This window comes from Rutidosis leptorrhynchoides, chromosome 3, assembly GCF_046630445.1.
Source record: "Rutidosis leptorrhynchoides isolate AG116_Rl617_1_P2 chromosome 3, CSIRO_AGI_Rlap_v1, whole genome shotgun sequence".
Classification (NCBI taxonomy): Eukaryota; Viridiplantae; Streptophyta; class Magnoliopsida; order Asterales; family Asteraceae; genus Rutidosis; species Rutidosis leptorrhynchoides.
Window position 1 is genome coordinate 156,708,527 of NC_092335.1, and position 27,610 is coordinate 156,736,136.

Below are 27,610 nucleotides of genomic sequence, written 5' to 3' on the forward strand. Positions count from 1 at the left end.
AAAATTATACGACGCATGATTTGGAATTAGGCGCGGTTGTTTTTGCATTAAAGACTTGGAGGCACTACTTATATGGGGTCAAAAGTATTATATATACCGACCACAAAAGTCTTCAACACATATTTAATCAGAAACAACTGAATATGAGGCAGCGTAGGTGGATTGAATTATTGAATGATTACGATTTTGAGATTCGTTACCACCCGGGGAAGGCAAATGTGGTAGCCGATGCCTTGAGCAGGAAGGATAGAGAACCCATTCGAGTAAAATCTATGAATATAATGATTCATAATAACATTACTACTCAAATAAAGGAGGCGCAACAAGGAGTTTTAAAAGAGGGAAATTTAAAGGATGAAATACCCAAAGGATCGGAGAAACATCTTAATATTCGGGAAGACGGAACCCGGTATAGGGCTGAAAGGATTTGGGTACCAAAATTTGGAGATATGAGAGAAATGGTACTTAGAGAAGCTCATAAAACCAGATACTCAATACATCCTGGAACGGGGAAGATGTACAAGGATCTCAAGAAACATTTTTGGTGGCCGGGTATGAAAGCCGATGTTGCTAAATACGTAGGAGAATGTTTGACGTGTTCTAAGGTCAAAGCTGAGCATCAGAAATCATCAGGTCTACTTCAACAACCCGAAATCCCGGAATGGAAATGGGAAAACATTACCATGGATTTCATCACTAAATTGCCAAGGACTGCAAGTGGTTTTGATACTATTTGGGTAATAGTTGATCGTCTCACCAAATCAGCACACTTCCTACCAATAAGAGAAGATGACAAGATGGAGAAGTTAGCACGACTGTATTTGAAGGAAGTCGTCTCCAGACATGGAATACCAATCTCTATTATCTCTGATAGGGATGGCAGATTTATTTCAAGATTCTGGCAGACATTACAGCAAGCATTAGGAACTCGTCTAGACATGAGTACTGCCTATCATCCACAAACTGATGGGCAGAGCGAAAGGACGATACAAACGCTTGAAGACATGCTACGAGCATGTGTTATTGATTTCGGAAACAGTTGGGATCGACATCTACCGTTAGCAGAATTTTCCTACAACAACAGCTACCATTCAAGCATTGAGATGGCGCCGTTTGAAGCACTTTATGGTAGAAAGTGCAGGTCTCCGATTTGTTGGAGTGAGGTGGGGGATAGACAGATTACGGGTCCGGAGATTATACAAGAAACTACCGAGAAGATCATCCAAATTCAACAACGGTTGAAAACCGCCCAAAGTCGACAAAAGAGCTACGCTGACATTAAAAGAAAAGATATAGAATTTGAAATTGGAGAGATGGTCATGCTTAAAGTTTCACCTTGGAAAGGCGTTGTTCGATTTGGTAAACGAGGGAAATTAAATCCAAGGTATATTGGACCATTTAAGATTATTGATCGTGTCGGACCAGTAGCTTACCGACTTGAGTTACCTCAACAACTCGCGGCTGTACATAACACTTTCCACGTCTCGAATTTGAAGAAATGTTTTGCTAAAGAAGATCTCACTATTCCGTTAGATGAAATCCAAATCAACGAAAAACTCCAATTCATCGAAGAACCCGTCGAAATAATGGATCGTGAGGTTAAAAGACTTAAGCAAAACAAGATACCAATTGTTAAGGTTCGATGGAATGCTCGTAGAGGACCCGAGTTCACCTGGGAGCGTGAAGATCAGATGAAGAAGAAATACCCGCATCTATTTCCAGAAGATTCGTCAACACCTTCAACAGCTTAAAATTTCGGGACGAAATTTATTTAACGGGTAGATACTGTAGTGACCCGAACTTTTCCATGTTTATATATATTAATTGAGATTGATGTTTACATGATTAAATGTTTCCAACATGTTAAGCAATCAAACTTGTTAAGACTTGATTAATTGAAATAGGTTTCATATAGACAATTGACCACCCAAGTTGACCGGTGATTCACGAACGTTAAAACTTGTAAAAAAAAACTATATGATGACATATATATGGTTATATATATATTTAACATGATATTATGATAAGTAAACATATCATTAATTATATTAACAATGAACTACATATGTAAAAACAAGACTACTAACTTAATGATTTTGAAACGAGACATATATGTAACGTTTATCGTTGTAACGACATTTAATGTATATATATCATATTAAGAGATATTCGTACATCATAATATCATGATAATATAATAATTTAAAATCTCTTTTGATATTATAAACATTGGGTTAACAACATTTAACAAGATCGTTAACCTAAAGGTTTCAAAACAACACTTACATGTAACGACTAACGATGACTTAACGACTCAGTTAAAATGTATATACATGTAGTGTTTTAATATGTATTTATACACTTTTGAAAGACTTCAATACACTTATCAAAATACTTCTACTTAACAAAAATGCTTACAATTACATTCTCGTTCAGTTTCATCAACAATTCTACTCGTATGCACCCGTATTCGTACTCGTACAATACACAGCTTTAAGATGTATGTACTATTGGTATATACACTCCAATGATCAGCTCTTAGCAGCCCATGTGAGTCACCTAACACATGTGGGAACCATCATTTGGCAACTAGCATGAAATATCTCATAAGATTACAAAAATATGAGTAATCATTCATGACTTATTTACATGAAAACAAAATTACATATCCTTTATATCTAATCCATACACCAACGACCAAAAACACCTACAAACACTTTCATTCTTCAATTTTCTTCATCTAATTGAACTCTCTCAAGTTCTATCTTCAAGTTCTAAGTGTTCTTCATAAATTCCAAAAGTTCTAGTTTCATAAAATCAAGAATACTTTCAAGTTTGCTAGCTCACTTCCAATCTTGTAAGGTGATCATCCAACCTCAAGAAATCTTTGTTTCTTACAGTAGGTTATCATTCTAATACAAGGTAATAATCATATTCAAACTTTGGTTCAATTTCTATAATTATAACAATCTTATTTCAAGTGATGATCTTACTTGAACTTGTTTTCGTGTCATGATTTTGCTTCAAGAACTTTGAGCCATCCAAGGATCCATTGAAGCTAGATCCATTTTTCTCTTTTCCAGTAGGTTCATCCAAGGAACTTAAGGTAGTAATGATGTTCATAACATCATTCGATTCATACATATAAAGCTATCTTATTCGAAGGTTTAAACTTGTAATCACTAGAACATAGTTTAGTTAATTCTAAACTTGTTCGCAAACAAAAGTTAATCCTTCTAACTTGACTTTTAAAATCAACTAAACACATGTTCTATATCTATATGATATGCTAACTTAATGATTTAAAACCTGGAAACACGAAAAACACCGTAAAACCGGATTTACGCCGTCGTAGTAACACCGCGGGCTGTTTTGGGTTAGTTAATTAAAAACTATGATAAACTTTGATTTAAAAGTTGTTATTCTGAGAAAATGATTTTTATTATGAACATGAAACTATATCCAAAAATTATGGTTAAACTCAAAGTGGAAGTATGTTTTCTAAAATGGTCATCTAGACGTCGTTCTTTCGACTGAAATGACTACCTTTACAAAAACGACTTGTAACTTATTTTTCCGACTAGAAACCTATACTTTTTTTGTTTAGATTCATAAAATAGAGTTCAATATGAAACCATAGCAATTTGATTCACTCAAAACGGATTTAAAATGAAGAAGTTATGGGTAAAACAAGATTGGATAATTTTTCTCATTTTAGCTACGTGAAAATTGGTAACAAATCTATTCCAACCATAACTTAATCAACTTGTATTATATATTATGTAATCTTGAGATACCATAGACACGTATACAATGTTTCGACCTATCATGTCGACACATCTATATATATTTCGGAACAACCATAGACACTCTATATGTGAATGTTGGAGTTAGCTATACAGGGTTGAGGTTGATTCCAAAATATATATAGTTTGAGTTGTGATCAATACTGAGATACGTATACACTGGGTCGTGGATTGATTCAAGATAATATTTATCGATTTATTTCTGTACATCTAACTGTGGACAACTAGTTGTAGGTTACTAACGAGGACAGCTGACTTAATAAACTTAAAACATCAAAATATATTAAAAGTGTTGTAAATATATTTTGAACATACTTTGATATATATGTATATATTGTTATAGGTTCGTGAATCAACCAGTGGCCAAGTCTTACTTCCCGACGAAGTAAAAATCTGTGAAAGTGAGTTATAGTCCCACTTTTAAAATCTAATATTTTTGGGATGAGAATACATGCAGGTTTTATAAATGATTTACAAAATAGACACAAGTACGTGAAACTACATTCTATGGTTGAATTATCGAAATCGAATATGCCCCTTTTTATTAAGTCTGGTAATCTAAGAATTAGGGAACAGACACCCTAATTGACGCGAATCCTAAAGATAGATCTATTGGGCCTAACAAACCCCATCCAAAGTACCGGATGCTTTAGTACTTCGAAATTTATATCATATCCGAAGGGTGTCCCGGAATGATGGGGATATTCTTATATATGCATCTTGTTATTGTCGGTTACCAGGTGTTCACCATATGAATGATTTTTATCTCTATGTATGGGATGTGTATTGAAATATGAAATCTTGTGGTCTATTGTTACGATTTGATATATATAGGTTAAACCTATAACTCACCAACATTTTTGTTGACATTTAAAGCATGTTTATTCTCAGGTGAATATTAAGAGCTTCCGCTGTTGCATACTAAAATAAGGACAAGATTTGGAGTCCATGTTTGTATGATATTGTGTAAAAACTGCATTCAAGAAACTGATTTCGATGTAACATATTTGTATTGTAAACCATTATGTAATGGTCGTGTGTAAACAGGATATTTTAGATTATCATTATTTGATAATCTACGTAAAGCTTTTTAAATCTTTATTTATGAAATAAAGGTTATGGTTTGTTTTAAAAATGAATGCAGTCTTTGAAAAACGTCTCATATAGAGGTCAAAACCTCGCAACGAAATCAATTAATATGGAACGTTTTTAATCAATAAGAACGGGACATTTCACCAAGGATGTAAACATCTCCGACCCGTTCACATTACATGGGATAAGGAAAGGTCTGGGATCACCCATTTTTGGTGGTAGGTTACACTTCTTTAAAATTCCATCACACTCCTTTTTCAAGAAAGCGGTGGATTCTTGCTCAACATCTCCCTTTTTGGCTATGAGTGTCTTTAAAAATTTCCCATAATTGGGCATATTCTCAATCACCTCCGCCAAGGGGAGTTTAACATAAATGTTTTCGTTATCGGTTAGAGTTGACTTACAATCCACATCCTTTGAATGTGTAGGAGGTAATGGTTGAGGATGTGAGACCGGTGTCTCATTTTTCTCCTTGATTGATGTAGCAAAAACTTCAACCTCGTTCCTTTGCTCCTTTGCATTCAAGACATTTTCGATCTTTAGCTCTTTCTCAACCTTTTCCAATTTGATTCTCTCAAAATCACCCTCTAATTCCTTGCATGTCGACTCGGTAGCCTCCATGGACATTACACTTTTAACTTGATAAGGAATGAACTTTGCCTCTTTCAAATCATCCGAAAATTTGAATACCCCAAAATCCATTGTATCGATTTCCAATGCTTCATCCAAATCAAATCCGTCCACTTCAACGTCGAATGCAAAAACATGAGGATATTCGGGTTGATCCTCTTTGGTTGAATCCATCGAGTTCACTTGAGCATAAGTGGGATTGGATGTAGCATTTGATGAACTTGCTTGAGTGTTGTTTTGATTAGCGGTATTGCTCTCGATAGGAATAATTCTCGTGTTGTTGTGGTTTTGGTTTTGTTGGTGTTGTTGGGAATGTTGGTTGTTTCGGTTATTATTGTAGTTGTTGTTTGGGTTAACTTGAGTGTTTGAAGGTAAAGTTCCTTGTGGTCTTTCAGCAACTTGGTTTGAAAGCCTTCCAACGGTACTTTCAAGGTTTTGAAATGAGGCTTGTTGGATTCGTATTTGTTGCTTCAAGAGCTCATTCTCTTTTGTTAAAAATGCTTCGGTTGATTCTACCTTCTTAATATAATTTTGCATGATTTCCTCTAGGCTCTTCGGAGGTTGGGATTGTTGAGTGTTTTGTTGAGGTTGTTGATTGTAACCTTGGTTATTTTGTGGTTGACTATAACCTTGGTTGTTTTGATATTTTGAATTGGATTGGTTGTTATAAGGTTGATTGTTGTAAGTTTGCTGGTTTTGGTATTGGTAGTTGTTGTTTCGATTTTGGTTATAAGCCAGGTTGTAACTTTGGTTTCAGTTTTGGTTTTGGTTTGTAAATTCGGGTGGTGTATTGGTTTGATTGTTGAATGAGACTTGTTTTTTATTAGGATTGTAGTAGCCTTGGTTTGATGTTCCACCCCGTTGATAGTTTTGATTACTCACGTAGTTTACATGAGCATCGGAATTCATGGGAATGTCGTCTAAATCAACATGGTTGCATTGATTAATTTGGGGATAATTCTTCGTGAGATGTGAGCCCTCGCATCGTTGACAACCTACTTGCATTGCCACTATCGATTGTTGTAGCCTTTTCAACTCTTTCCCATATATTTGAAATTAATTGTTCAAACTTGCAAGCGTGACTTGCCCATTATCGCTCTCTATTTGTGCTACACTTTTCCTTGTCAAATCTCGAGGTGAAGATGCCCATTCGTATGTATTAACCAAGATATCTTCTAACAAAACTTCGGCCGCATTAGGTGATTTATACATAAACACTCCACCCGAAGAAGAATCAAGATATTGTCTAGTCAAAGCATTAGTACCCCAGTAGAACGTGTTGATGTACTCCTTCTTAGTCAAACCGTGTGGTGGGCAAGCTCTTAGCATCTTCTTGAAATGTACCCACGCATCATACAAAGATTCATCACCCCGTTGGGTGAATCCATTGATTTCCATTCGAAGTCGTTCCACCTTTGATGATGGGAAGAAGTGATTGATAAACTCATTGGTTAAATCTTGAAAATTCCTAATAGAATCGGATGGCAAACTCCTTAACCAAACTTTCACTTCTCCTTGAAGTGTAAAGGGAATGCCCTTAACTTGAAAGCATCGTCGGTGACATCTTTGGTTTTGTAGATATCACAAATATCGTTAAAGTGTTGAATATGTTCGAACGGATTTTCTTCTATTAACCCATGGAAGAATGTATCCTTGATCATCGTGAAAAAGTTACTCTCTATCTTCCAATTATTGGCTCCAATTGGTGGTTTTGTGATAGCCGGAGGTACCACCAATCTAACGTTCCACATCGGCGTGTCGTTTGGATCATTTAGTTGCTCATCCAATACATCTATTGCCCTCAAAATTTAAACAAGATTCAAACACCACAAATAAGAACACACAACTAACGAGTACTTATAACCCGGCCGGTTATTATAACACTTTAACGTAAGTATTCGTTTCAAGTTTGTCCCAAGAGAGCGGTGTAAGTCGAATAACTGAATCTATTAATTGTCCTAGGGTTTGTTTGATTGGGGGGGGGGGGGTTTTGATTGATTTTAATTAACAACTAAGATGTGCGCAAGTAAACAAACTTAAACTTAACAAGTAAAACTAGTAGCAAGTAACAAGTTACTAAATATTGAGAACTTAAATCAATCAACTAAGTAGTGTTCACTTACCTAATCCTCTCTATGCTTGAATTGCCCCGTTTTACCCAAATTGTTATCGCATTAGTTGTTGAACTATTAAATGTTTAGCATTACTACCAAACCTTAATCAAATCACACTTTGCAAACTCACATAAGCATTGCATTCTAAGATCAAGTTAAGCATGATTGGTTATTCAGATTATGTTTGGGTTGAAATCGCTTAGAACCCTTCAACTATCGAAATCACTTAAGATAACCGAACACCACTATGTTGACTAAAGGCCAGTTGAAAACCAACTTAAATCAAGAACACAATCACTTGAAATCCTTAATCTAGTTGTCTAGATCACTAATAGTGTTGAAGCATAAATTGATTCACTTCTCAAATCAGTAAGAGGGCTACTCAATCTATGTAATCAAAGTAAAGCCTAAAACAAATGCATAGCAATGGATCTATAGCTAACATAATAACACTTGTTCATGTATTTCATTCAAACAACTTCATTCAATTGATTTAGGGCAAATCCTTGCATTAGAGATTCATAGATAAGCAAACATAATGGATTTAGCCAAGCATGGCTAAGATTACACTAATCATAAGCACTGAAACACAAATAAACATGATATTTAGTTATTACAAGAAATTGATTCAAAACTAGATAAAGAAAGGTGGAGATTACAACCCAAATACAAAGAGATGAAGATCTAGAGCTAAAACTAAGATAGTTCTTGAGCTTGCCTCCTTCAATTCACCTTCAAACTCCAATAGATGATGAAATTAGGGTTTTAGAAGTGAAAATCAAACTTGAAATTGCAGCTCTCTTCCAAATGACCTAATCTCTTTCCTTTTATAGTGCTGAAAATTCTGGGCTGAACAGCGACAGGAGCGCCGCTTTTGGATCAGGAGCGGCGCTTTTGGCTTTCTTCAAGAGCGTCGCTTTTGTGATGAACTACGGTGCTTTTGGGTTAAGAGCGGCGCTTTTGCATTAAGGAACAGCGCTTTTGGCCAATAGTTGGAAATGGTGCCAAATCGTGTACAAGAACGTCGTTTTTCTGATAGGTGCGGCGCTTTTGTCCATTAGGAGTGGCGCTTTTAGTTGAGGAGCGGTGCTTTTGGAGCTGATTTCTGCACTTGTCATTTTCTTTGCCTCTTTTGATCAAGACTTGGTCAATTTTGCACCAAATCAAGCTTTTAGCCTTGAACCAACACTTTAGTGCAGATGAACAACTTTCGGGCCCAATGATCCTAAAAAACGAATGAAATGAGGGAGATATTGTGAGATAAAACGTGTATAATTAGAGCAATATCAGAGTTCAATAGGACAACGTACTTGTATGAACTGAAAAAGTCACTGTGCGGGAGTTAATTACTAAACTAGCAACCCCTACACTACTGAAAGGGAGTTTACTAATTAAGACTAAACTTCCTAGTCCATTCCTAAAAATGACATGTAAGAGGATAAGCCTATGGCTTTTAATGATTCAACTGAAATAACCATGCGTGGTTAATCAGTAGCCATTCGGTGGTGAATCACCTATGTGAGAGAGAAGTGGGGTAGCTTCGAAGGGTATTGTTGGGGCACAATACTTGATAAGCTCTCGCAGAACTAGACTAATGCTCATGACCATAACGAACATAACTATGAGGACTTGACGTTGTCAGGGAGAGTCTTGTGTGAAGCGTATTGTCGCCTACACAAACGGCAGACGAGTTCAAAGACATCGCCGTCTACTCAGAGCTAGTAGACTAAGTGCGTTTTCACAAGCTAAAGTTCAAAGGGTAACACCTACTTATCGTATGCAAGATTCAACCGCTGAAACTTAATCGGAATATTGTTGTTTCTGAGATCGATCTCCATTCATGTGGTAGATTGTTGGAAAAACTTGATAAAAACGTGTGTTTTCACCAAACATTGGACACAAATAATTATATGTTCGAGTGACATATAATAGTAACTATTTAGTGAGTTTTGTAGTCCTTGACAAGGGCTTTAAAATGAGTTAAAGAGTGTCAAAAATGGATTAACGGTGAATGAGATATCGAATCTCAAAGTTGCTAGTTTGGTGCAAAATCTAGAAGTTTTAGTATTTTGTCCCACATCGGTTGTGGGAACAAACCTACGGCTATAGTCTCCACTATAAATAAAGGCCTTAGGCTTTGAAGAAAGATACATAAAAAATCATATAAGCATTCTTATATGATTAGAGTTTCCTCTCAGCAGCAACAAGGTCTCCTCGTTCCGGTTACCTTTCAAGCAAGTGTTCAAGTTCGGCAGTACGCTGCTTCGGACCGGTGTACCCTGGGAACAGACGTCGAATCTTTTTAAGGGAATTGTGTCAAACACAAGCCTGGTTCAACCTAATATCGGTTAGATCGTTTTTTTAACTCTCTTTTTTATTATTTATTAGCAATCTGATTATTATTTTGTGATAACATGTTTAGTTATTTCAGTTTTGTGTACATATATCATACAATACACCCCAAAAGTAGAGAAAATCTCCCCTCTCAATTTTTTATGGACAGAGATATTACTTCCGAATGGATCTCCGGTCAATAAGTAGGTTAAAGAAAAGTGTGAGACACCATAAAAATGATATAATCAAATTTCTATGAGTTAACCTGTCTGAAGTTCATTTTAGGCTCTAAGTGATAGTTAAATTCACTAATAAATCGACGTTTGTTATTGACTTGATTAATAGAGTCATATTTTGTAATCTGGTTGACAATGGTTATAATGAATGGGAAAGATGATGGTTAGGTTTAGAATCTATTTAATGAACATATAACTTGCATTCTAGTTAGTTATCAATTAGAAAAGAAGGTTATGGATGTTTTTTCTATATCTTGTTTGAAACATAGTATTATTCTTAACTTGTTATATGTTTGAGTATAATTTTTGGTAGGTACTAAAGAGAAGGTTAGGGGTCCAATTGGCAGGTACATGGAATATGAAGCTTGAAATATAGGGTGTTTCAAGGTGTCCTTTTCTGATCATTTACTATTTTAAGTTAATAGAGTACACGTGCTATAAGATGTGTAAGTCGGTCAAAGATGCAAGAGTCTCATGTGGTCACTGGTTCAAAATAATTTGCTTGGGTTGATCATGAAGAGGTACTTGATAGCTAATTTAATAATTATTGAAGTTTTGCTTGCTTACCACTAAAATTATGGTAAACTTGATGTATGTATTTGTATACTGAGTTTATAATGATAATGATCTTTGTTATAATAAAAGGATTTAATTTAATGGGAGTTTGAGGCTTCTGATTCTGGTTTCTTTTTTATTAGTTTGGAAGTTGTTGCTGCTGGTTTTGAATTCTCAGCGACCTGCAAAGCAATCCTCAAGACGGGCCAGAATTGGATATTGAGAAGGACTCCTCGTTATCTTCCGATTTGGATTCGTTTATGCACTATAAATAGACCCTATGTAACTCATACATTGTATGCACGAATTGTATCAATAAAATACTCTCTAGTTGGTCCGTGGATTAAAGTAATCACTTCGATTACGTATAACGCCGTTATATTCTGTGTTCTTTAATTTTAAGCATTTTACTTTCGTTTGTCGTTGTGGGGGGGTGACTGAGCTTAACCACCTGCGTTGTTTAGGTCCTAATATATCCTTACAAAAGTCATCGAGGTATTAAAAGTTATGTATATATTTGGTCTAATTTTGTGTGCTTGTTACGTATATTCTTGTAGCTATTTTGAAAACTATAATATAAATAATATAATTGCCAACCTTTGAGATGTATGATTAATATGGTTGGCAGCTTAATTTTTATGGGCAAGGTTTGAGTACTAATGTGTTACTATTACTTTACTGATCATACAACACAAGCGCTTATTAAAACGTGTGAGTATGCTTGCTGCTCTTGTTGATGGGGTTAGCTGCAGCCGAGAACCCTGCGTGCGGCTCTTAGAACCAGAAATGTTTCATCAACAACACCTGTGATGTGATCAAACAAGGCGAGAAAATTTTAAACAGGGCGAGAAAATTAGTCAATCGAGTTGCAAACATACTACCGTTCACTTGTAATATATACTGCTATTTTAATAATTTTATACTGGAAAACAATTTATTCTTTTATGTATTGTGACAATTTGGGTGTTAATGCGTAAAAGCAAACTGCAAGCTAGTACTCTAATTCTATTCTACTTAATCATCAAATCAAATGATTAAATAAAACAGAAATATAGCGAACTCGATTAAAGATGAAATATATGAAACTTGGTCACTTCTAGTTAAAGGAAAAATTACGTGTAGTAGCTATTTGAGCTGTTTGGTTAAAAATAAGAACTAGCTACCAAAATATTTACCGCACTAGAAAACCAAAAGAGTTCAAATATCGAGCTACATTGGTGTTTCTTAGTTTTTGAACGGCAGTTAAGAGTTACTGACGCGACCCGAACGCGATATCGAAATCCGCTCCCCGATTGAAATCCGCTCCCCGATCATCTTTTTGGTTGAACTATTACAGATTTACAGTCCTACCACCCCTCAAAAATGGGTGGGAAACAACAAGAAAAGTTTATAACGAGTAAGAGTCAAACGCCTGACCTCTCATATGAAAAGTCAGATCACCACCACTATGACGAGACATTCTAATCTAGTTATTCGTTTGTTAGTGATTCATTAGAAGTTATTGTTTGTTAGTCATTTGTTTGTGATTTATTCCACTCTGTCGATACATTGGGATATTGGGAGTTGATGCCTTTAAAACAACTTCATGTTTAACTAGCCCTTTAACAAAACTTCATGTTTAACTATCCGTCCTTCATATATAGTGACTAAAGTATCATTTTTTTATTTTTAACATATCTTTCGTGTTTAACAGGATTTAATATATTAAAACATCAATACTATTAATATTATTAAAACTCACGTACATAACAAGAAGATTCTTGATTATTAATAGTTTAATGGACCACTTTGCAACATACTCGTAAGTGCTACATACAAAGTTGCCTCACCTACAACTCAACGTCGTCATCATTGGACACTACCACCCACTATACAATGAATCAATTATCAAAGTTTTATTAATTGAAAAAGGTTGATGTTCTCAATATCAAAGTTTTATTACTTTAAAAAGGTTGATGTTCTGAAAACACAATAATTTTAGAATATATAGATTTCCATGCCATATAGTAATATATATTCTAATTACCTAACCAGATAACACCTTCACTATTAGCTGCTTCTTCAATCAGTATTTAAGTTCAACATATTCCTTACTATCTTCATTATTCACAAGTACCATTTGCATCTTCGTAACACGTACCATTTCCTTATTAGAAACATGAGTCTATCACTTGTTCAAGTAAGTTTGTTTTTAGTTAGAAGTACTATGATCAAATTATGTATTTGCATGGAAATGGTAATCTTTTTTTTTTTTTGTGATTTTCCATTTGTTATTATATTTGACGAAATTAGGGGTTTAGCAAATCGCTTGCAATGACCGTGCTCTCTGAAGTTGGTGACAGAACATTTTTCTTAGCCGCGGTGAGTTTGATATATATTTAAATTGAATTGATAAGCGCATAACGTTTTTTGTGTTCGGCTACTCGGGCGGGAGATTTTTTTATATGCGATTGGGATCCTGAAATCCTTACAAGAGGCCTGATGAACCTCAATAGAAGCGTATCTTGAGTCGATAGAAAGTGTCGGAAATGGTGTAAAAATACTTGGGTAGACTGAAAGAGAGAACTTTATCTGTTTACCAATATTTATTTTGCAGCATTATTCCTGAATTTGATCGAATTGAATCAATCCGTATTCAATCGTTGTTTATCTGAATCTGGTTTTAGATCTTAGCAATGAGTCATCCTAGGAGGCAAGTTTTGGCAGGCTGCCTTTCATCTACAATTGTAAGGTTTATCTATTTATTTATTTACTTGGAGTAATTATTTTTCATCGTTGTTGTTGTCACTTATATATCTACTTACTAGCTTCATTTGTTCGACATATAATGGTTTTTAGGTCATGACCATTCTGTCTGCTGCTGTTGGAATGGCTGCTCCAAACCTGGTCAGTTTTTTTACACAAATGGAATGATAAACAATAAGATTTTTTCTATTCAAGCTATCTACAGGGGAAGGGTATGTTTTTTTGGGAATGCCAAACACACACACATTTTATTTTTCCATGACCAGACTTGAACTCACAACCTCAAGGTTGATAAGTTCCCTTGATACCGCTAGACCAGAAGCCCTTTGGTGGAAGGGTATGTTTTAGTGTGATATACGCGGTCTAACTGAATTATCTGTAACCGTTTCCGATATGTGCTTTTGAGTTGATTTTGAATATTTCGACGTGAAATTGCTATGATTTGTTATAATGCAGATCTCGCGAGAATTGACCAAGCATATAGCAACTGCATTGTTTTTAGGTTTTGGACTCTGGTCTTTGTGGGAAGCATATAATGAAGAGTACTCTTCTTAACTTATTTAACCTTAAATTAATTAAAAATACTTTAAGATATAATCCTTGCGATAAAGTGAATGTGATCAATCTGACTATGTTTCTACTATACTAATACAGTGATGATGATGATGAACTGGCTGAAGTTGAAGCCGAACTGGTTCCTGTTATCGCTAGTCTAGTTTTGTGACTCTGTCCCTAATACCAATGTTCTACTCATCATGAGTACGTTTTTTTTTTTTTTCCCGCCCGTGCAGGACGCAGATAAAAAATCTAGTAGCGAAACAGCTAAATCAAATAACAAGGATGATGACGACGATTCGAAAAAGAAGAAGAAAAGGCCTTTTATGACACAATTCTTCTCCCCCATCTTTTTAAAGGTATTGATCATAAAAACATTACTCCGTATTATATATGTACTTTTCAGAAATGATACGAAAGCTATCTAATAACTAAATACAAATAAACAGGCGTTCTCGATAACTTTCTTTGGCGAATGGGGTGATAAAAGCCAGGTGAACATCCATTTTTCGAATTATGTTTTCGCATTCTATCAATATGGTCTTGAATTCTTACTTATTTTTAATCAGGTGGCTACGATAGGTTTGGCTGCAGCCGAGAACCCGTGGGGCGTTGTTCTTGGAGGGATCTTGTAAGTTCATTCTTTCTATATATATTTTTTACTAGATTTAGAAAATATATAAAAAGTTAAGTACTTTGTTAACGGATTTGGCTCGTTTGTTAGAGGGCAAGCTTTATGTCAGATTGCTGCTGTCATTGGAGGGAAAAGCTTGGCGACTCGAATATCCGAGAGATTTGTAGGCAAACTTAAATTTTTATAATCTTGTTACTTGTTAATGTTAATTTAATTTGTACATTTGTATTAAAATGTTTGCAAATCTGATGCAGGTTGCGATACTGGGTGGAATTCTTTTCGTTGTCTTTGGAATCCAATCATTCTTTTCAACAGTTGAATCATGATTCTTAGAACGAAAAGTGTTTCATTAACAGCACCTGTGATTGTTGATGTAATTTGTACCTTAAAATGATTTACTAGTATAATGTAATCTCTTTACACCACTTAAAATCTGCATTAATACTGGAAAAGAAGACCATCTCCCCTGAAGAACTTTTTAAGTAAACAGACCAATCTAATCATGACACTCCAATATTAATTATGAAATAATATCTAATCCGTTAATTACACAGCACCTTAAAATCATCATAGATAAATATACAAATACAACAATAACAATATTATCAGTATTGTTTGATTATTAAAAATTATTAGACCACATATCCTAACACATAAAATTAAGTAGCAAAACCATGCACAAACACATGATTATTAAGCGTGTAACACGTTCTCCAACGATCCGTTTTCGTGCTGAATTTTAGTTAGCCAATAAAGCTCCCATTCGACATGCTTTGCGGGCCTTGAGAAGAAACTTGTCCCTGAGACACTAACGGTGCTCGCCCTCCTGGACCTTGAACATAACCTTGGTTCATCCCGGCCCCACCCATTTGCTGCTGCTGTTGCTGTTGTTGTTGTTGTTGCTGCTGCATTGGTTGTTGTGTTGGCTGTTGCTGTTGTTGTGGCTGTTGCATCTGTTGCTGCTGCTGCAACTGTGGAATCTGCTGTTGTTGCTGTTGCTGTTGTTGCATATGTTGCATTTGCTGCTGCTGTTGTTGCAGTTGTGGGTGCTGTTGGGGTTGAAGTTGTTGTGGCGGTTGTTGACCGGATATCTGTGGCTTAAAGACGACCATGTCCTACATAAAATTTAAACGACTATAAACTTTTAAAAAATGTGTAGAATTGATGTGTAAATGTTTAAGAAATAATATTTAGAATTAGAAGTTACCCCGGGGAAAAGCATTCCAATTAACCGGCATGCTTTATCAGAAACAGAAAGTAGAAGCGTCTGCGAAGGTAATTGTATGACTGCACACTACGTATCACAATAACTTCACGTTATAACCGAATCTCTCATTAATGGAATATTAAGTTATGTGTGGTAATAGTATTATTTAAAAATGAACTATTAATTAAATACTTACAAGCTTCTTTTCTTGAAGTTGTCCTAAAAATCCATGCTGATTCATCGCACGAAAAACAAGAAAATCTGCCTTTCCAACATATTGTCTAGCATGAAAGTAAAAGCTGTTAGCATGGTTGCAAACAGCGGTTGCGGCCAATTAGTCGGTCAACGCTAAACCCTAAAAAAGTCAGGTCAAATTCGGGTCAAAGTCAGTCATAGATGGTGGAGCATACTTGTTATTCATGTGATCTTGAGAAATAAGCCGGACTATTTGCATTGTCGGTGGCCAATTAGCTGCAAGCCTGCGAGAAACAACAACAACAACAATTTCACTAACTTCATATCGCATAAAATTTTACTCCATCTAACCATAAATCTTAAAAAGTGAAAACAGTTGTATCATTTGAGCATATCAAGGTTTGCTGATGTCATCACAAATGACTTACGATTCAGAAGCTGATGCACTCCGGTACCCCTGACATAATATAATAAGAATCATAAGTCCAAATTGTAACACTGAAAATAAAGCAAGTTATTATCTGTAGTATATAAGTTTTGAGCTTACTTCTAATCGAGTAATAAACACGGGTTGACCTTGTCTCTGCCCAGATAAGTTCCCCTGCATTTTCAAATCATTACCATCTCTCTAACTGAATGAAAAGCAACTATGACTACTAATCTGGTACTCCGAAAATAAATTTGTGAAAAAAATTACATATAAAGTCCCTGTAGTTTACCCTATTTTTCACGTGGTCTCGGAATTTTTTTTGCATAGGTAGTCCTTGGAATTAAATTTTTCATTGGTAGTCCCTCCGTTAGTTGACTGTCTATCGGACATTATTTTGTCCATGTGCATCTAACGTGAAAAATAGACGGTCAACTGACGGAGGGACTACCAATGAAAAAAATACAATTCAAATGCAAAAAAATAGTTCAGGGACTATGCGTGAAAAATAAGGTAAACCACAGGGACTATGCGTGAAAAATAAGGTAAACCACAGGGACTATACGCGTAACTTTGTCTAAAACTGTAGCTACTAGTTTGTTCGTCTTACCTCCCAAACTTTGACATATTTTGACTGTGCACCAGCTGCCGTCTGTTGTGGAAGGCCAACGTTACCAGCCGTACTATTATTCACTCCAAGACTTTGCATGCTTTGCACTTGTTGAGACATGCCAGGTGTCGGCATCATGGTCCCATTTCCAGCCGAAGTACCAGATGTGGTTGTGGCTGTGGTTCCGGAACCAGCAATACCCGATTGACCCACCCCACTCATTATATTTTGATTCATTCCCATTCCACTCTGCACCATTTGCGGGCCAGAAAGGTTCCCTTGGCTCATTCCAGAAACAGGTTGACCCATTCCAACGCTCCCTTGAAGATTACCCAATGGTTGATTTGAAACACCGGACATGTTAGACGTAGCTGAAGTAAACGAACCCGGTACAGGTACCGATACGGGTACGGATACGGGTACATTACTCTGTGCAGTTCCTGACCCGGGAATCGATGTAAGACCCGATTGCGTCTGACCAGATGATATAACAGTTTGGGCGGGGGGTACGGTTGATGCCATTCCACTAGATATCATGTTGGACATATGCATGGCCATAGGATTAACACCGATTGACGGTAGCCCGATTGATGTGCCGCCACCAAGGGCGGCAGAGTTCATTAACCGAACTTGTGAAAGATTATTAAGAATGCTATGGTTTACGGGACCGGGACGAGGTGGTGGTTGTATCCCGCTAACGTTCGGTTTCATATCTTGGACCATGTCGTTATTTGATAACATTTCTTGAGAAACGGATAATGGCGACGAGGTTTGCATGGCTGGTATTCCTTGAGTGGTGGCCCGCGGAACGGGTGGGCCGTGTTGAAACGAGGGTGCGGATATAGGTACGGGTGCAGATACAGGTGGCATTGAAGGTACTGTTGTAGGTTCCTAAATATTCAGATTAATATAAGTTATGTATCCATGTTTAATTATGTATAACATAAATAATATAAAGAAGATGGAACTTACGAGTTTTACGGTTGCGGGAGGAATGGGTCCTACAGAAACTGGCTGGCGGTTCATTAAAGATCCGTTTACTGAAAGACAGAAGACAAAATGCAGGATTAAGAAATTAAATTAATGGACAAATAAACAATCAATGCTGATGCAGCTAGTTTTACAGTTGTGTTTTAACTGATTCTTGATGTTTTATTTCTTCTTGTTTGTTTTTTCATAGTACATATGTCTGTTTCCTTGTTAGTTAGCAGATCTACATTTTGTTTTCATATTGTTTTTTTTTTATGGGTTATCAGCATTTTGTATTATATTAGCTGTTAACAAGTTTCTATTTTTATATCAAATAAATTCTTTAAAATTTTATTAGGTTTTGTGGGTTTTTCTCCATGGTGATTCTTACTCAATAAAGTTTCAACCTTTATGGTTACTTTTAATTCTATTTACAATAAACAGTAAAGCATTAGACTATAAAGGTGAATAAAATTGAAGTTGCAAACAACCTGTAGGAACTGAAGTTATAGGAGGCCCTGATACGGGAGGAACAGAAGTTTGATCGACTTTAATAGGACTCTGAGAGGGCAAAGTTGTAATTCCCGATCGACTTAAAGCTGCACGAGCCTCCATAAACATTTCTGAAATGAGCACAAGATAATGTGGATTTTTTACAACATCAATAATAGGATCAGCTGATGTCGGATTCCTTTTTCCCGCATTGAAAATTGCTCTGAGTTTTGGAAGCTGCTTTGGGCATATGACTGACAACGAAGCAGAACACTGTCGCAAAAAAGTAGACGTTAGTATAAAACAATAAACAATCAAGTAGAGATATACTATATAATATATAATATAACTTCATTGCTAATACCCAAGGTTACAAAAATCGATACTAAGAGAGTATTCGGCTGGGACTTTTGAGGGAGTAATCGGCAACTCGGGGTGTAATCGGAGGACTTTTTATACATTTAATAATAAATTTCAAAATTATATGTGTATATATAAAAGAATCCCACAAACATAAATGTTAACATATTAGCCTAGAAACATAAATATAATTATCATTCGTTCAAAAGCTCTAGAACTTCAATATTAAATTCATATTAAAATGTTAACCAGTATTGAATTTGCCAGATTTTGAATGACTAGATCTGATATTGACCAATTAAATCCGATTTTGACCCCTCGGATTTTGAAAAATCGGCTGGGTCCGTTCCTAAAAAGGAGTACTTGGCATTGATCGGAGAGTTTTACAACACTACTAATACCTGAGTAAATGCTTTAGCGACACTTTCGGCATCTGATAAACGGCTTTCGGACTGTGCCTCACTATTATCACTAGGCTCAATTTTCTGCATCGGTGGTCGATAAACCGGTGTCGGCAATGGATATGGATTACTTGCAGCAACAAGAATGCAATGCCTTTGAACGCCCAAACCGATTTGATTTTGGGAGACGTTTGTAAAAGGAAACATCTGATCATCAAAAGAAAATGATTTTGAAATTGATTCAATGGCGTTAATATTATTTGGAGAGATGTTTATATAGTGAATGATGAATACCGTTAAAGCTTCACCAAGTCCTTCTGCAATTGCGGCATCACAAAAACCGCCACCTGAAAAATGTATAGATGATAACCACTCAAAGAAATAATCAACGTTTCTTGTCCAACCACTCCGTTGTACCAAGCAAGCTGCATTTTTTATATGGTAGTAAAACACAAAATGTAAGTAAAATAATCAGTAAGAATTTAATAAACGATTATTATTCGTAAGAGGATAAAAGAAATGCTCACAGCTATAACATCCATGAGCGTTGAATATTACCAGAGCTAGCTCAACTATAGTCCCAGATGGTTTCTGCATATGATTAGAATAAAAAATAAAAAAATTATATTCAAGATTGCAAGATAAATTACTTGAACATCCCAGAACAAGAAAAAGCTAATGATCTTACGCAATAATCAAATCGTTATCACACTATTTTCATAAACATACAAGCTAAAAGGTTGTTCAGAAAGAATAAGAGAAAAAAAAAAAAAAAAACCTATATTTTAGTTATGGCATTGCTAACTATTTTAGTTATTGAATATCATTGTAACGTCGTGGTTTATTTCTAATAGTGAGCCTAAAATTACACAAATTTTTTTTTTATAAAAAACTTGTAACTTTTTTAGTTGTTTATTCCGTGTGTTCTAATTGAACACCCTAGATAGACATTACACAATATATACACTCACATACGTCTTGTTTGCAATTATACATTAGCACATTACCTTATGACCCACTGCTTTCATATCATACGAAGATTAAGCACATAATTAATTCAAATCTATAACTACAATCACGAGTATACCATCGACAAAAAATCTGTATTGCTACAAGCTCCAAATAGATTGATCAACAGACACTTACCATAGAATCATTATCGCAGAACGACCTACACGAACAAACAAACAAGCAATTAGAAAAAAGCTAAAAATGTAAATATACATGATTCACATAATGTCTGAAAACCAAAAAAAAAAAAAAAAAAAAAAAAAAAAAAAAAAAAAAAAAAAAAAAAACCTTATTGTTCAATATCCATCATTTCATTATATAATTGTGATCAATGATATATACACATATACAGAAAGTATGCCAAATTCCGCCCATTTCTTATTGGTCAATTTAATTCAATTATAATACTCCCTAATACTGCATTACAATTGATGATAATTAATCTAGGGCAAAATCAACACATGAAAAAAAGGCTAAGCTAGGGCTAAATTTGAAAAATACAAAATAAATTCAATTAATTTGAAATCTATTAACCAAAATATGAAATTACCTGATGACTTTATCAAGGTAATCGGAGAGGATGGTGCGCCAATAAGGGCCCAAAGCGGCAGTACCTTCAACGGCTAAAATTAGTTGTTTTTTGTCAGCTGCCGCCATGTGTTTGTTGAATTGCCTGAATCGTTCAATTGATCGATCGATCAGTAAGGTCGGTGATGTTTTGTTGGTGATCTTGGGTCCTAAAACAAACAAAGCTTGTTCTGCAGTGAAAAGTACTGCACGAAGGAGTTTGTGTCGGGAGACGACCCGATTTATGTTACCATTACTATTACTATTACTATAACAGAAGCCAGTTTCATTATTACTTTTCCTTTTTTTTTTAATACTAGCTTAATACTCGGAAATTGCGAATTACGGAGTATAAAATAAATAAAACTTGTTATAATTTAATATGTTTAAAAAACTACCTGTATCTTTTATATATTTATTTACATGGCAAAAAATTTACATGCATGAGAAATAGAATCACACTATGATTATGTTTGGTAAAACTAGCTGGTAGGTGGAGATGTTAACTGATAGTTTTAGCTTGTAGTTGTTAGCTGATGACTAGTAGTTGAAGCTTTTAAATTATATTTAAATGTTTGGCAAGTAGCTTGAGCCGTTGAAAAAAGAATAAAATGATAAAAATAGACACATATAAAACACACGTAATGCACATCATTATTTAATTTAACCAAATTAAAATCTATCCAAGAGTTTTTATTTAATCAGACACAATAGTATAAAAGTAAATAAACCAAATAGTATAAAAGTAAATAAACCAAAGTAGAAGTTACTTGAATAAAAGAACAGTATGATTATATTTTCAAGTATATTAAGAACTAGAAATAGGAGGTGCGCGTTTCGCTGCGCTCTGCAATTTTTTACAGCAGGATGTTTAGTATGTAAATATTACGATACTGCTTTAAGTCGACTACGTGATATTGTTATAACATAATCTGTATATGTGATCATGCACTGATCAAATAAAGATCATACGGTGATCGTCAACTGATCATGTATTGATCATACAGTTATAGTTAATACAAAAGAGGTGGATAAATATTAGTTAAGCTAGTGTAGAAGCATAGCAGGGTTGTTTATACAAAAGCTAAGCGTAGAAGCATAAGAGGATTGCGGCCTGTTTTTTGTTTTTCATTTGAACAAAAGGCTGGTGCGTTCGTCTTGTTCTAGTGATCGTTCCTTCAAAAGATACTATGTACCTAATGGGTTAGGTTGCTCTTTAATCTTGCTTCCTTTTTGGTTCGCTTGTTTATGCTGCATTTGTGGTTGTAAATGTCAGTATTGTTTAATATGAAAACGAAAGTTGCAAATGTGGAACAATGTTATAGTTGTCACCTGGTGCGTTAAAAAGAGCTAGCTTTGTATTCGTAGGTGGGAGTGGTGACGTTTGCTTTTCTTCTTTTTCTTTAACCTCTGGCGGTGATGTTGATTCTTCTGTCGTTGAACCTGTTTTATTGACACAGTTCAGTTTTGTATCTGTTAGGCACAAATTTTTGTTTTTTCTGATAATGTTTGTTACCTGTGTGTGTTGTCTCAGTTGCTTCAATTGGTGGTGTGATGTTGTAAATCTCATCCACTATGAATTCTGGTGTTATATTCCTGGAAACGATGTTGAAGTGGAATTGGAAGATGCGAGTCACACCGATTATTGTGCGTATAATCAGAGGCACTTCATTTTCGTTATCGTATCCTTGGTCCTGATGAGGTTTGTACAATCTTGGTTGAGAATTCTGTCTGCAAGGGGGAGAAGATAGTGAATGTCGCGGTTGTAGAGCTTTGGAGGATGCATAAGAATTAATTAAAAACTTATAACAAACTTACATAACGATTATACTGTTTCAATCAAAGTATAAACTGTAGTGACCCGAACTTTTCCATGTTTATATATATATATTAAATGAAATTGTTATTTACATGATTAAGTGTTTCCAACATGTTAAGCAATCAAACTTGTTAAGACTTGATTAATTGAAATAGGTTTCATATAGACATTTGACCACCCAAGTTGACCGGTGATTCACGAACGTTAAAACTTGTAAAAACTATATGATGACATATATATGATTATATATATATATATATATATATATATATATATATATATATATATATATATATATATATATATATATATATATATATATATATATATATATATATATATATAGTTAACATGATATTATGATAAGTAAGTATCTCATTAGGTATTTTAACAATGAGTTATATACATAAAATTGAGTTTATTGAATTAGGAAACTCGAAACGATATATATAACGATTATCGTTATAACAACTTCTTACTAAATACATATGAATCATATTAAGATATTGATACACTATGTTTAATCATGATAAATGATAAGTAAACATGTCATTAAGTGTATTAACAATGAACTACATATGTAACAACAAGACTACTAACTTAATGATTTCGAAACGAGACATATATGTAACGATTATCGTTGTATCGACATTTAAATGTATATATATCATATTAAGATATATTAATATATCATAATATCATGATAATATAATAATTTAACATCTCATTAGATATAATAAATATTGGGTTAACAACATTTAACAAGATCGTTAACTTAAAGGTTTCAAATCAACATTTACATATAACGACTAACGATGACTTAACAACTCAGTTAAAATGTATATACATGTAGTGTTTTAATATGTATTCATACACTTTTGAAAGACTTCAAGACACTTATCAAAATACTTCTACTTAACAAAAATGCTTACAATTACATCCTCGTTCAGTTTCATCAACAATTCTACTTGTATGCACCCGTATTCGTACTCGTACAATACACAGCTTTTAGATATATGTACTATTGGTATATAGACTCCAATTATCAGCTCTTAGCAGCCCATGTGAGTCACCTAACACATGTGGGAATAATCATTTGGCAACTAGCATGAAATATCTCATAAAATTACAAAAATATGAGTAATCATTCATGACTTATTTACATGTAAACAAAATTACACATCCTTTATATCTAATCCATATACCAAAGACCAAAAACACTTACAAACACTTTCATTCTTCAATTTTCTTCATCTAATTGATCTCTCTCAAGTTCTATCTTCAAGTTCTAAGTGTTCGTCATAAATTCTACAAGTTCTAGTTTCATAATATCAAGAATACTTCCAAGTTTGCTAGCTTACTTCCAATCTTGTAGAGTGATCATCCAACCTCAAGAAATCTTTCTTATTTACAGTAAGATATCTTTCTAATACAAGGTAATACTCATATTCAAACTTTTATTCAATTTCTATAACTATAACAATCTTATTTCGAGTGGAAATCTTACTTGAACTTGTTTTCGTGTCATGATTCTACTTCAAGAACTTTCAAGCCATCCAAGATCCTTTGAAGCTAGATCCATTTGTCTCTTTTTCAGTAGGTTTATCCACAAAACTTGAGGTAGTAATGATGTTCATAACATCATTCGATTCATACATATAAAGCTATCTTATTCGAAGGTTTAAACTTGAAATCACTAGAACATAGTTTAGTTAATTCTAAACTTGTTCGCAAACAAAAGTTAATCCTTCTAACTTGACTTTTAAAAATCAACTAAACACATGTTCTATATCTATATGATATGCTAACTTAATGATTTAAAACCTGGAAACACGAAAAACACCGTAAAACCGGACATACGCCGTCGTAGTAACACCGCGGGCTGTTTTGGGTTTGATAATTAAAAACAATGATAAACTTTGATTTAAAAGTTGTTCTTATGGAAAAATGATTTTTCTTATGAACATGAAACTATATCCAAAAATCATGGTTAAACTCAAAGTGGAAGTATGTTTTTCAAAATGGTCATCAAGACGTCGTTCTTTCGACGGAAATGACTACCTCTTACAAAAATGACTTGTAACTTATACTTCTGACTGTAAACTTATACCTTTTCTGTTTAGATTCATAAAATAGAGTTCAATATGAAACCATAGCAATTTGATTCACTCAAAACAGATTTAAAATGAAGAAGTTATGGGTAAAACAAGATTGGATATTTTTTGATTTTTGTAGCTACGGGAAATATTAACAATTCTATACAAATCATATCCTAGCTAACTTATATTGTATTATACATTTATTCTAATATATTATGTAATCTTGGGATACCATAGACACGTATGCAAATGTTTTGACATATCATATTGAAATGTCCCGTTCTTATTGAATAAAAACGTTCCATATTAATTAAAAACGTTCCATATTAATTGATTTCGTTGCGAGGTTTTGACCTCTATATGAGACGTTTTTCAAAGACTGCATTCATTTTAAAACAAACCATAACCTTTATTTCATCAATAAAGGTTTAAAAAGCTTTACGTAGATTATCAAATAATGATAATCTAAAATATCCTGTTTACACACGACCATTACATAATGGTTTACAATACAAATATGTTACATCGAAATCAGTTTCTTGAATGCAGTTTTTACACAATATCATACAAAGATGGACTCCAAATCTTGTCCTTATTTTAGTATGCGACAGCGGAAGCTCTTAGTATTCACCTGAGAATAAACATGCTTTAAACGTCAAAAAAATGTTGGTGAGTTATAGGTTTAACCTATATATATCAAATCGTAACAATAGACCACAAGATTTCATATTTCAATACACATCCCATACATAGAGATAAAAATCATTCATATGGTGAACACCTGGTAACCGACATTAACAAGATGCATATATAAGAATATCCCCATCATTCCGGGACACCCTTCGGATATGATATAAATGTCGAAGTACTAAAGCATCTGGTACTTTGGATGGGGTTTGTTAGGCCCAATAGATCTATCTTTAGGATTCGCGTCAATTAGGGTGTCTGTTCCCTAATTCTTGGATTACCAGACTTAATAAAAAGGGGCATATTCGATTTCGATAATTCAACCATAGAATGTAGTTTCACGTACTTGTGTCTATTTTGTAAATCATTTATAAAACCTGCATGTATTCTCATCCCAAAAATATTAGATTTTAAAAGTGGGACTATAACTCACTTTCACAGATTTTTACTTCGTCGGGAAGTAAGACTTGGCCACTGGTTGATTCACGAACCTATAACAATATATACATATATATCAAAGTATGTTCAAAATATATTTACAACACTTTTAATATATTTTGATGTTTTAAGTTTATTAAGTCAGCTGTCCTCGTTAGTAACCTACAACTAGTTGTCCACAGTTATATGTACAGAAATAAATCGATAAATATTATCTTGAATCAATCCACAACCCAGTGTATACGTATCTCAGTATTGATCACAACTCAAACTATATATATTTTGGAATCAACCTCAACCCTGTATAGCTAACTTCAACATTCACATATAGAGTGTCTATGGTTGTTTCGAAATATATATAGATGTGTCGACATGATAGGTCGAAACATTGTATACGTGTCTATGGTATCTCAAGATTACATAATATACAATACAAGTTGATTAAGTTGTGGTTGGAATAGATTTGTTACCAATTTTCACGTAGCTAAAATGAGAAAAATTATCCAAACTTGTTTTACCCATAACTTCTTCATTTTAAATCCGTTTTGAGTGAATCAAATTGCTATGGTTTCATATTGAACTCTATTTTATGAATCTAATCAGAAAAAGTATAGGTTTATAGTCAGAAAAATAAGTTACAAGTCATTTTTGTAAAGGTAGTCATTTCAGTCGAAAGAACGACGTCTAGATGACCATTTTAGAAAACATACTTCCACTTTGAGTTTAACCATAATTTTTGGATATAGTTTCATGTTCATAATAAAAATCATTTTCTCAGAATAACAACTTTTAAATCAAAGTTTATCATAGTTTTTAATTAACTAACCCAAAACAGCCCGCGGTGTTACTACGACGGCGTAATTCCGGTTTTACGGTGTTTTTCGTGTTTCCGGGTTTTAAATCATTAAGTTAGCATATCATATAGATATAGAAAATGTGTTTAGTTGATTTTAAAAGTCAAGTTAGAAGGATTAACTTTTGTTTGAGAACAAGTTTAGAATTAACTAAACTATGTTCTAGTGATTACAAGTTTAAACCTTCGAATAAGATAGCTTTATATGTATGAATCGAATGATGTTATGAACATCATTACTACCTTAAGTTCCTTGGATAAACCTACTGGAAAAGAAAAAAATGGATCTAGCTTCAACGGATCCTTGGATGGCTCGAAGTTCTTGAAGCAGAATCATGACACGAAAACAAGTTCAAGTAAGATCATCACTTGAAATAAGATTGTTATAGTTATAGAAATTGAACCAAAGTTTGAATATGATTATTACCTTGTATTAGAATGATAAACTACTGTAAGAAACAAAGATTTCTTGAGGTTGGATGATCACCTTACAAGATTGGAAGTGAGCTAGCAAACTTGAAAGTATTCTTGATTTTATGTAACTAGAACTTGTAGAATTTATGAAGAACACTTAGAACTTGAAGATAGAACTTGAGAGAGATCAATTAGATGAAGAAAATTGAAGAATGAAAGTGTTTGTAGGTGTTTTTGGTCGTTGGTGTATGGATTAGATATAAAGGATATGTAATTTTGTTTTCATGTAAATAAGTCATGAATGATTACTCATATTTTTGTAATTTTATGAGATATTTCATGCTAGTTGCCAAATGATGG

The 27,610-nt window shown here is 34.2% G+C and overlaps 2 protein-coding genes, 1 long non-coding RNA gene and 1 other non-coding gene across 4 annotated transcripts; 3 read left to right on the plus strand and 1 right to left on the minus strand.

Annotated features, from left to right (window-relative positions):
- The first annotated feature begins 6,828 nt into the window (after positions 1-6,828).
- LOC139903349 (small nucleolar RNA R71) lies at positions 6,829-6,935 on the plus strand. Its single transcript, XR_011778174.1, has one exon. It is a non-coding gene; the product is annotated as a small nucleolar RNA R71 (small nucleolar RNA).
- Positions 6,936-12,802: 5,867 nt separating this feature from the next.
- Positions 12,803-14,421, plus strand: LOC139896922 (GDT1-like protein 5). Its single transcript, XM_071879553.1, has 6 exons — positions 12,803-12,946; positions 13,060-13,128; positions 13,434-13,493; positions 13,606-13,653; positions 13,969-14,054; positions 14,167-14,421. Exons 1-6 carry the CDS (start codon positions 12,926-12,928, stop codon positions 14,234-14,236), a joined length of 354 nt encoding a protein of 117 aa, XP_071735654.1. The 5' UTR covers positions 12,803-12,925; the 3' UTR covers positions 14,237-14,421.
- Positions 14,422-14,586: 165 nt separating this feature from the next.
- Positions 14,587-15,119, plus strand: LOC139896923 (uncharacterized). The gene is made up of 3 exons (XR_011776375.1): positions 14,587-14,698; positions 14,792-14,864; positions 14,956-15,119. It is a non-coding gene; the product is annotated as an uncharacterized lncRNA (long non-coding RNA).
- An 85-nt stretch (positions 15,120-15,204) lies between these two features.
- LOC139896924 (mediator of RNA polymerase II transcription subunit 25) lies at positions 15,205-21,199 on the minus strand. Its single transcript, XM_071879555.1, has 14 exons — positions 20,924-21,199; positions 20,509-20,533; positions 19,890-19,953; positions 19,657-19,787; positions 19,363-19,569; positions 18,601-18,874; positions 18,113-18,180; positions 17,141-18,031; positions 16,651-16,704; positions 16,532-16,560; positions 16,319-16,387; positions 16,105-16,189; positions 15,909-15,995; positions 15,205-15,816 (listed from the first exon to the last, which is right to left on the minus strand). Exons 1-14 carry the CDS (start codon positions 21,028-21,030, stop codon positions 15,445-15,447), a joined length of 2,463 nt encoding a protein of 820 aa, XP_071735656.1. The 5' UTR covers positions 21,031-21,199; the 3' UTR covers positions 15,205-15,444.
- Positions 21,200-27,610: the final 6,411 nt, after the last annotated feature.

What these genes read in the sequence shown, in the direction of transcription:
- LOC139896924 (XM_071879555.1), bottom strand. Translation starts at nt 21,030, where the DNA reads ATGGCGGCAGCTGACAAAAAACAACTAATTTTAGCCGTTGAAGGTACT. An exon ending in CGCTCATGGATGTTATAGCT is followed by an intron (nt 19,788 to 19,889) that starts GTGAGCATTTCT and finishes TAAAAAATGCAG; the next exon opens with CTTGCTTGGTACAACGGAGT. An exon ending in CTCCCGCAACCGTAAAACTC is followed by an intron (nt 18,032 to 18,112) that starts GTAAGTTCCATC and finishes CTGAATATTTAG; the next exon opens with GAACCTACAACAGTACCTTC.
- LOC139896922 (XM_071879553.1), top strand. Translation starts at nt 12,926, where the DNA reads ATGAGTCTATCACTTGTTCAA. An exon ending in TGAGTCTATCACTTGTTCAA is followed by an intron (nt 12,947 to 13,059) that starts GTAAGTTTGTTT and finishes TGACGAAATTAG; the next exon opens with GGGTTTAGCAAATCGCTTGC. An exon ending in TGGGAAGCATATAATGAAGA is followed by an intron (nt 14,055 to 14,166) that starts GTACTCTTCTTA and finishes ATACTAATACAG; the next exon opens with TGATGATGATGATGAACTGG.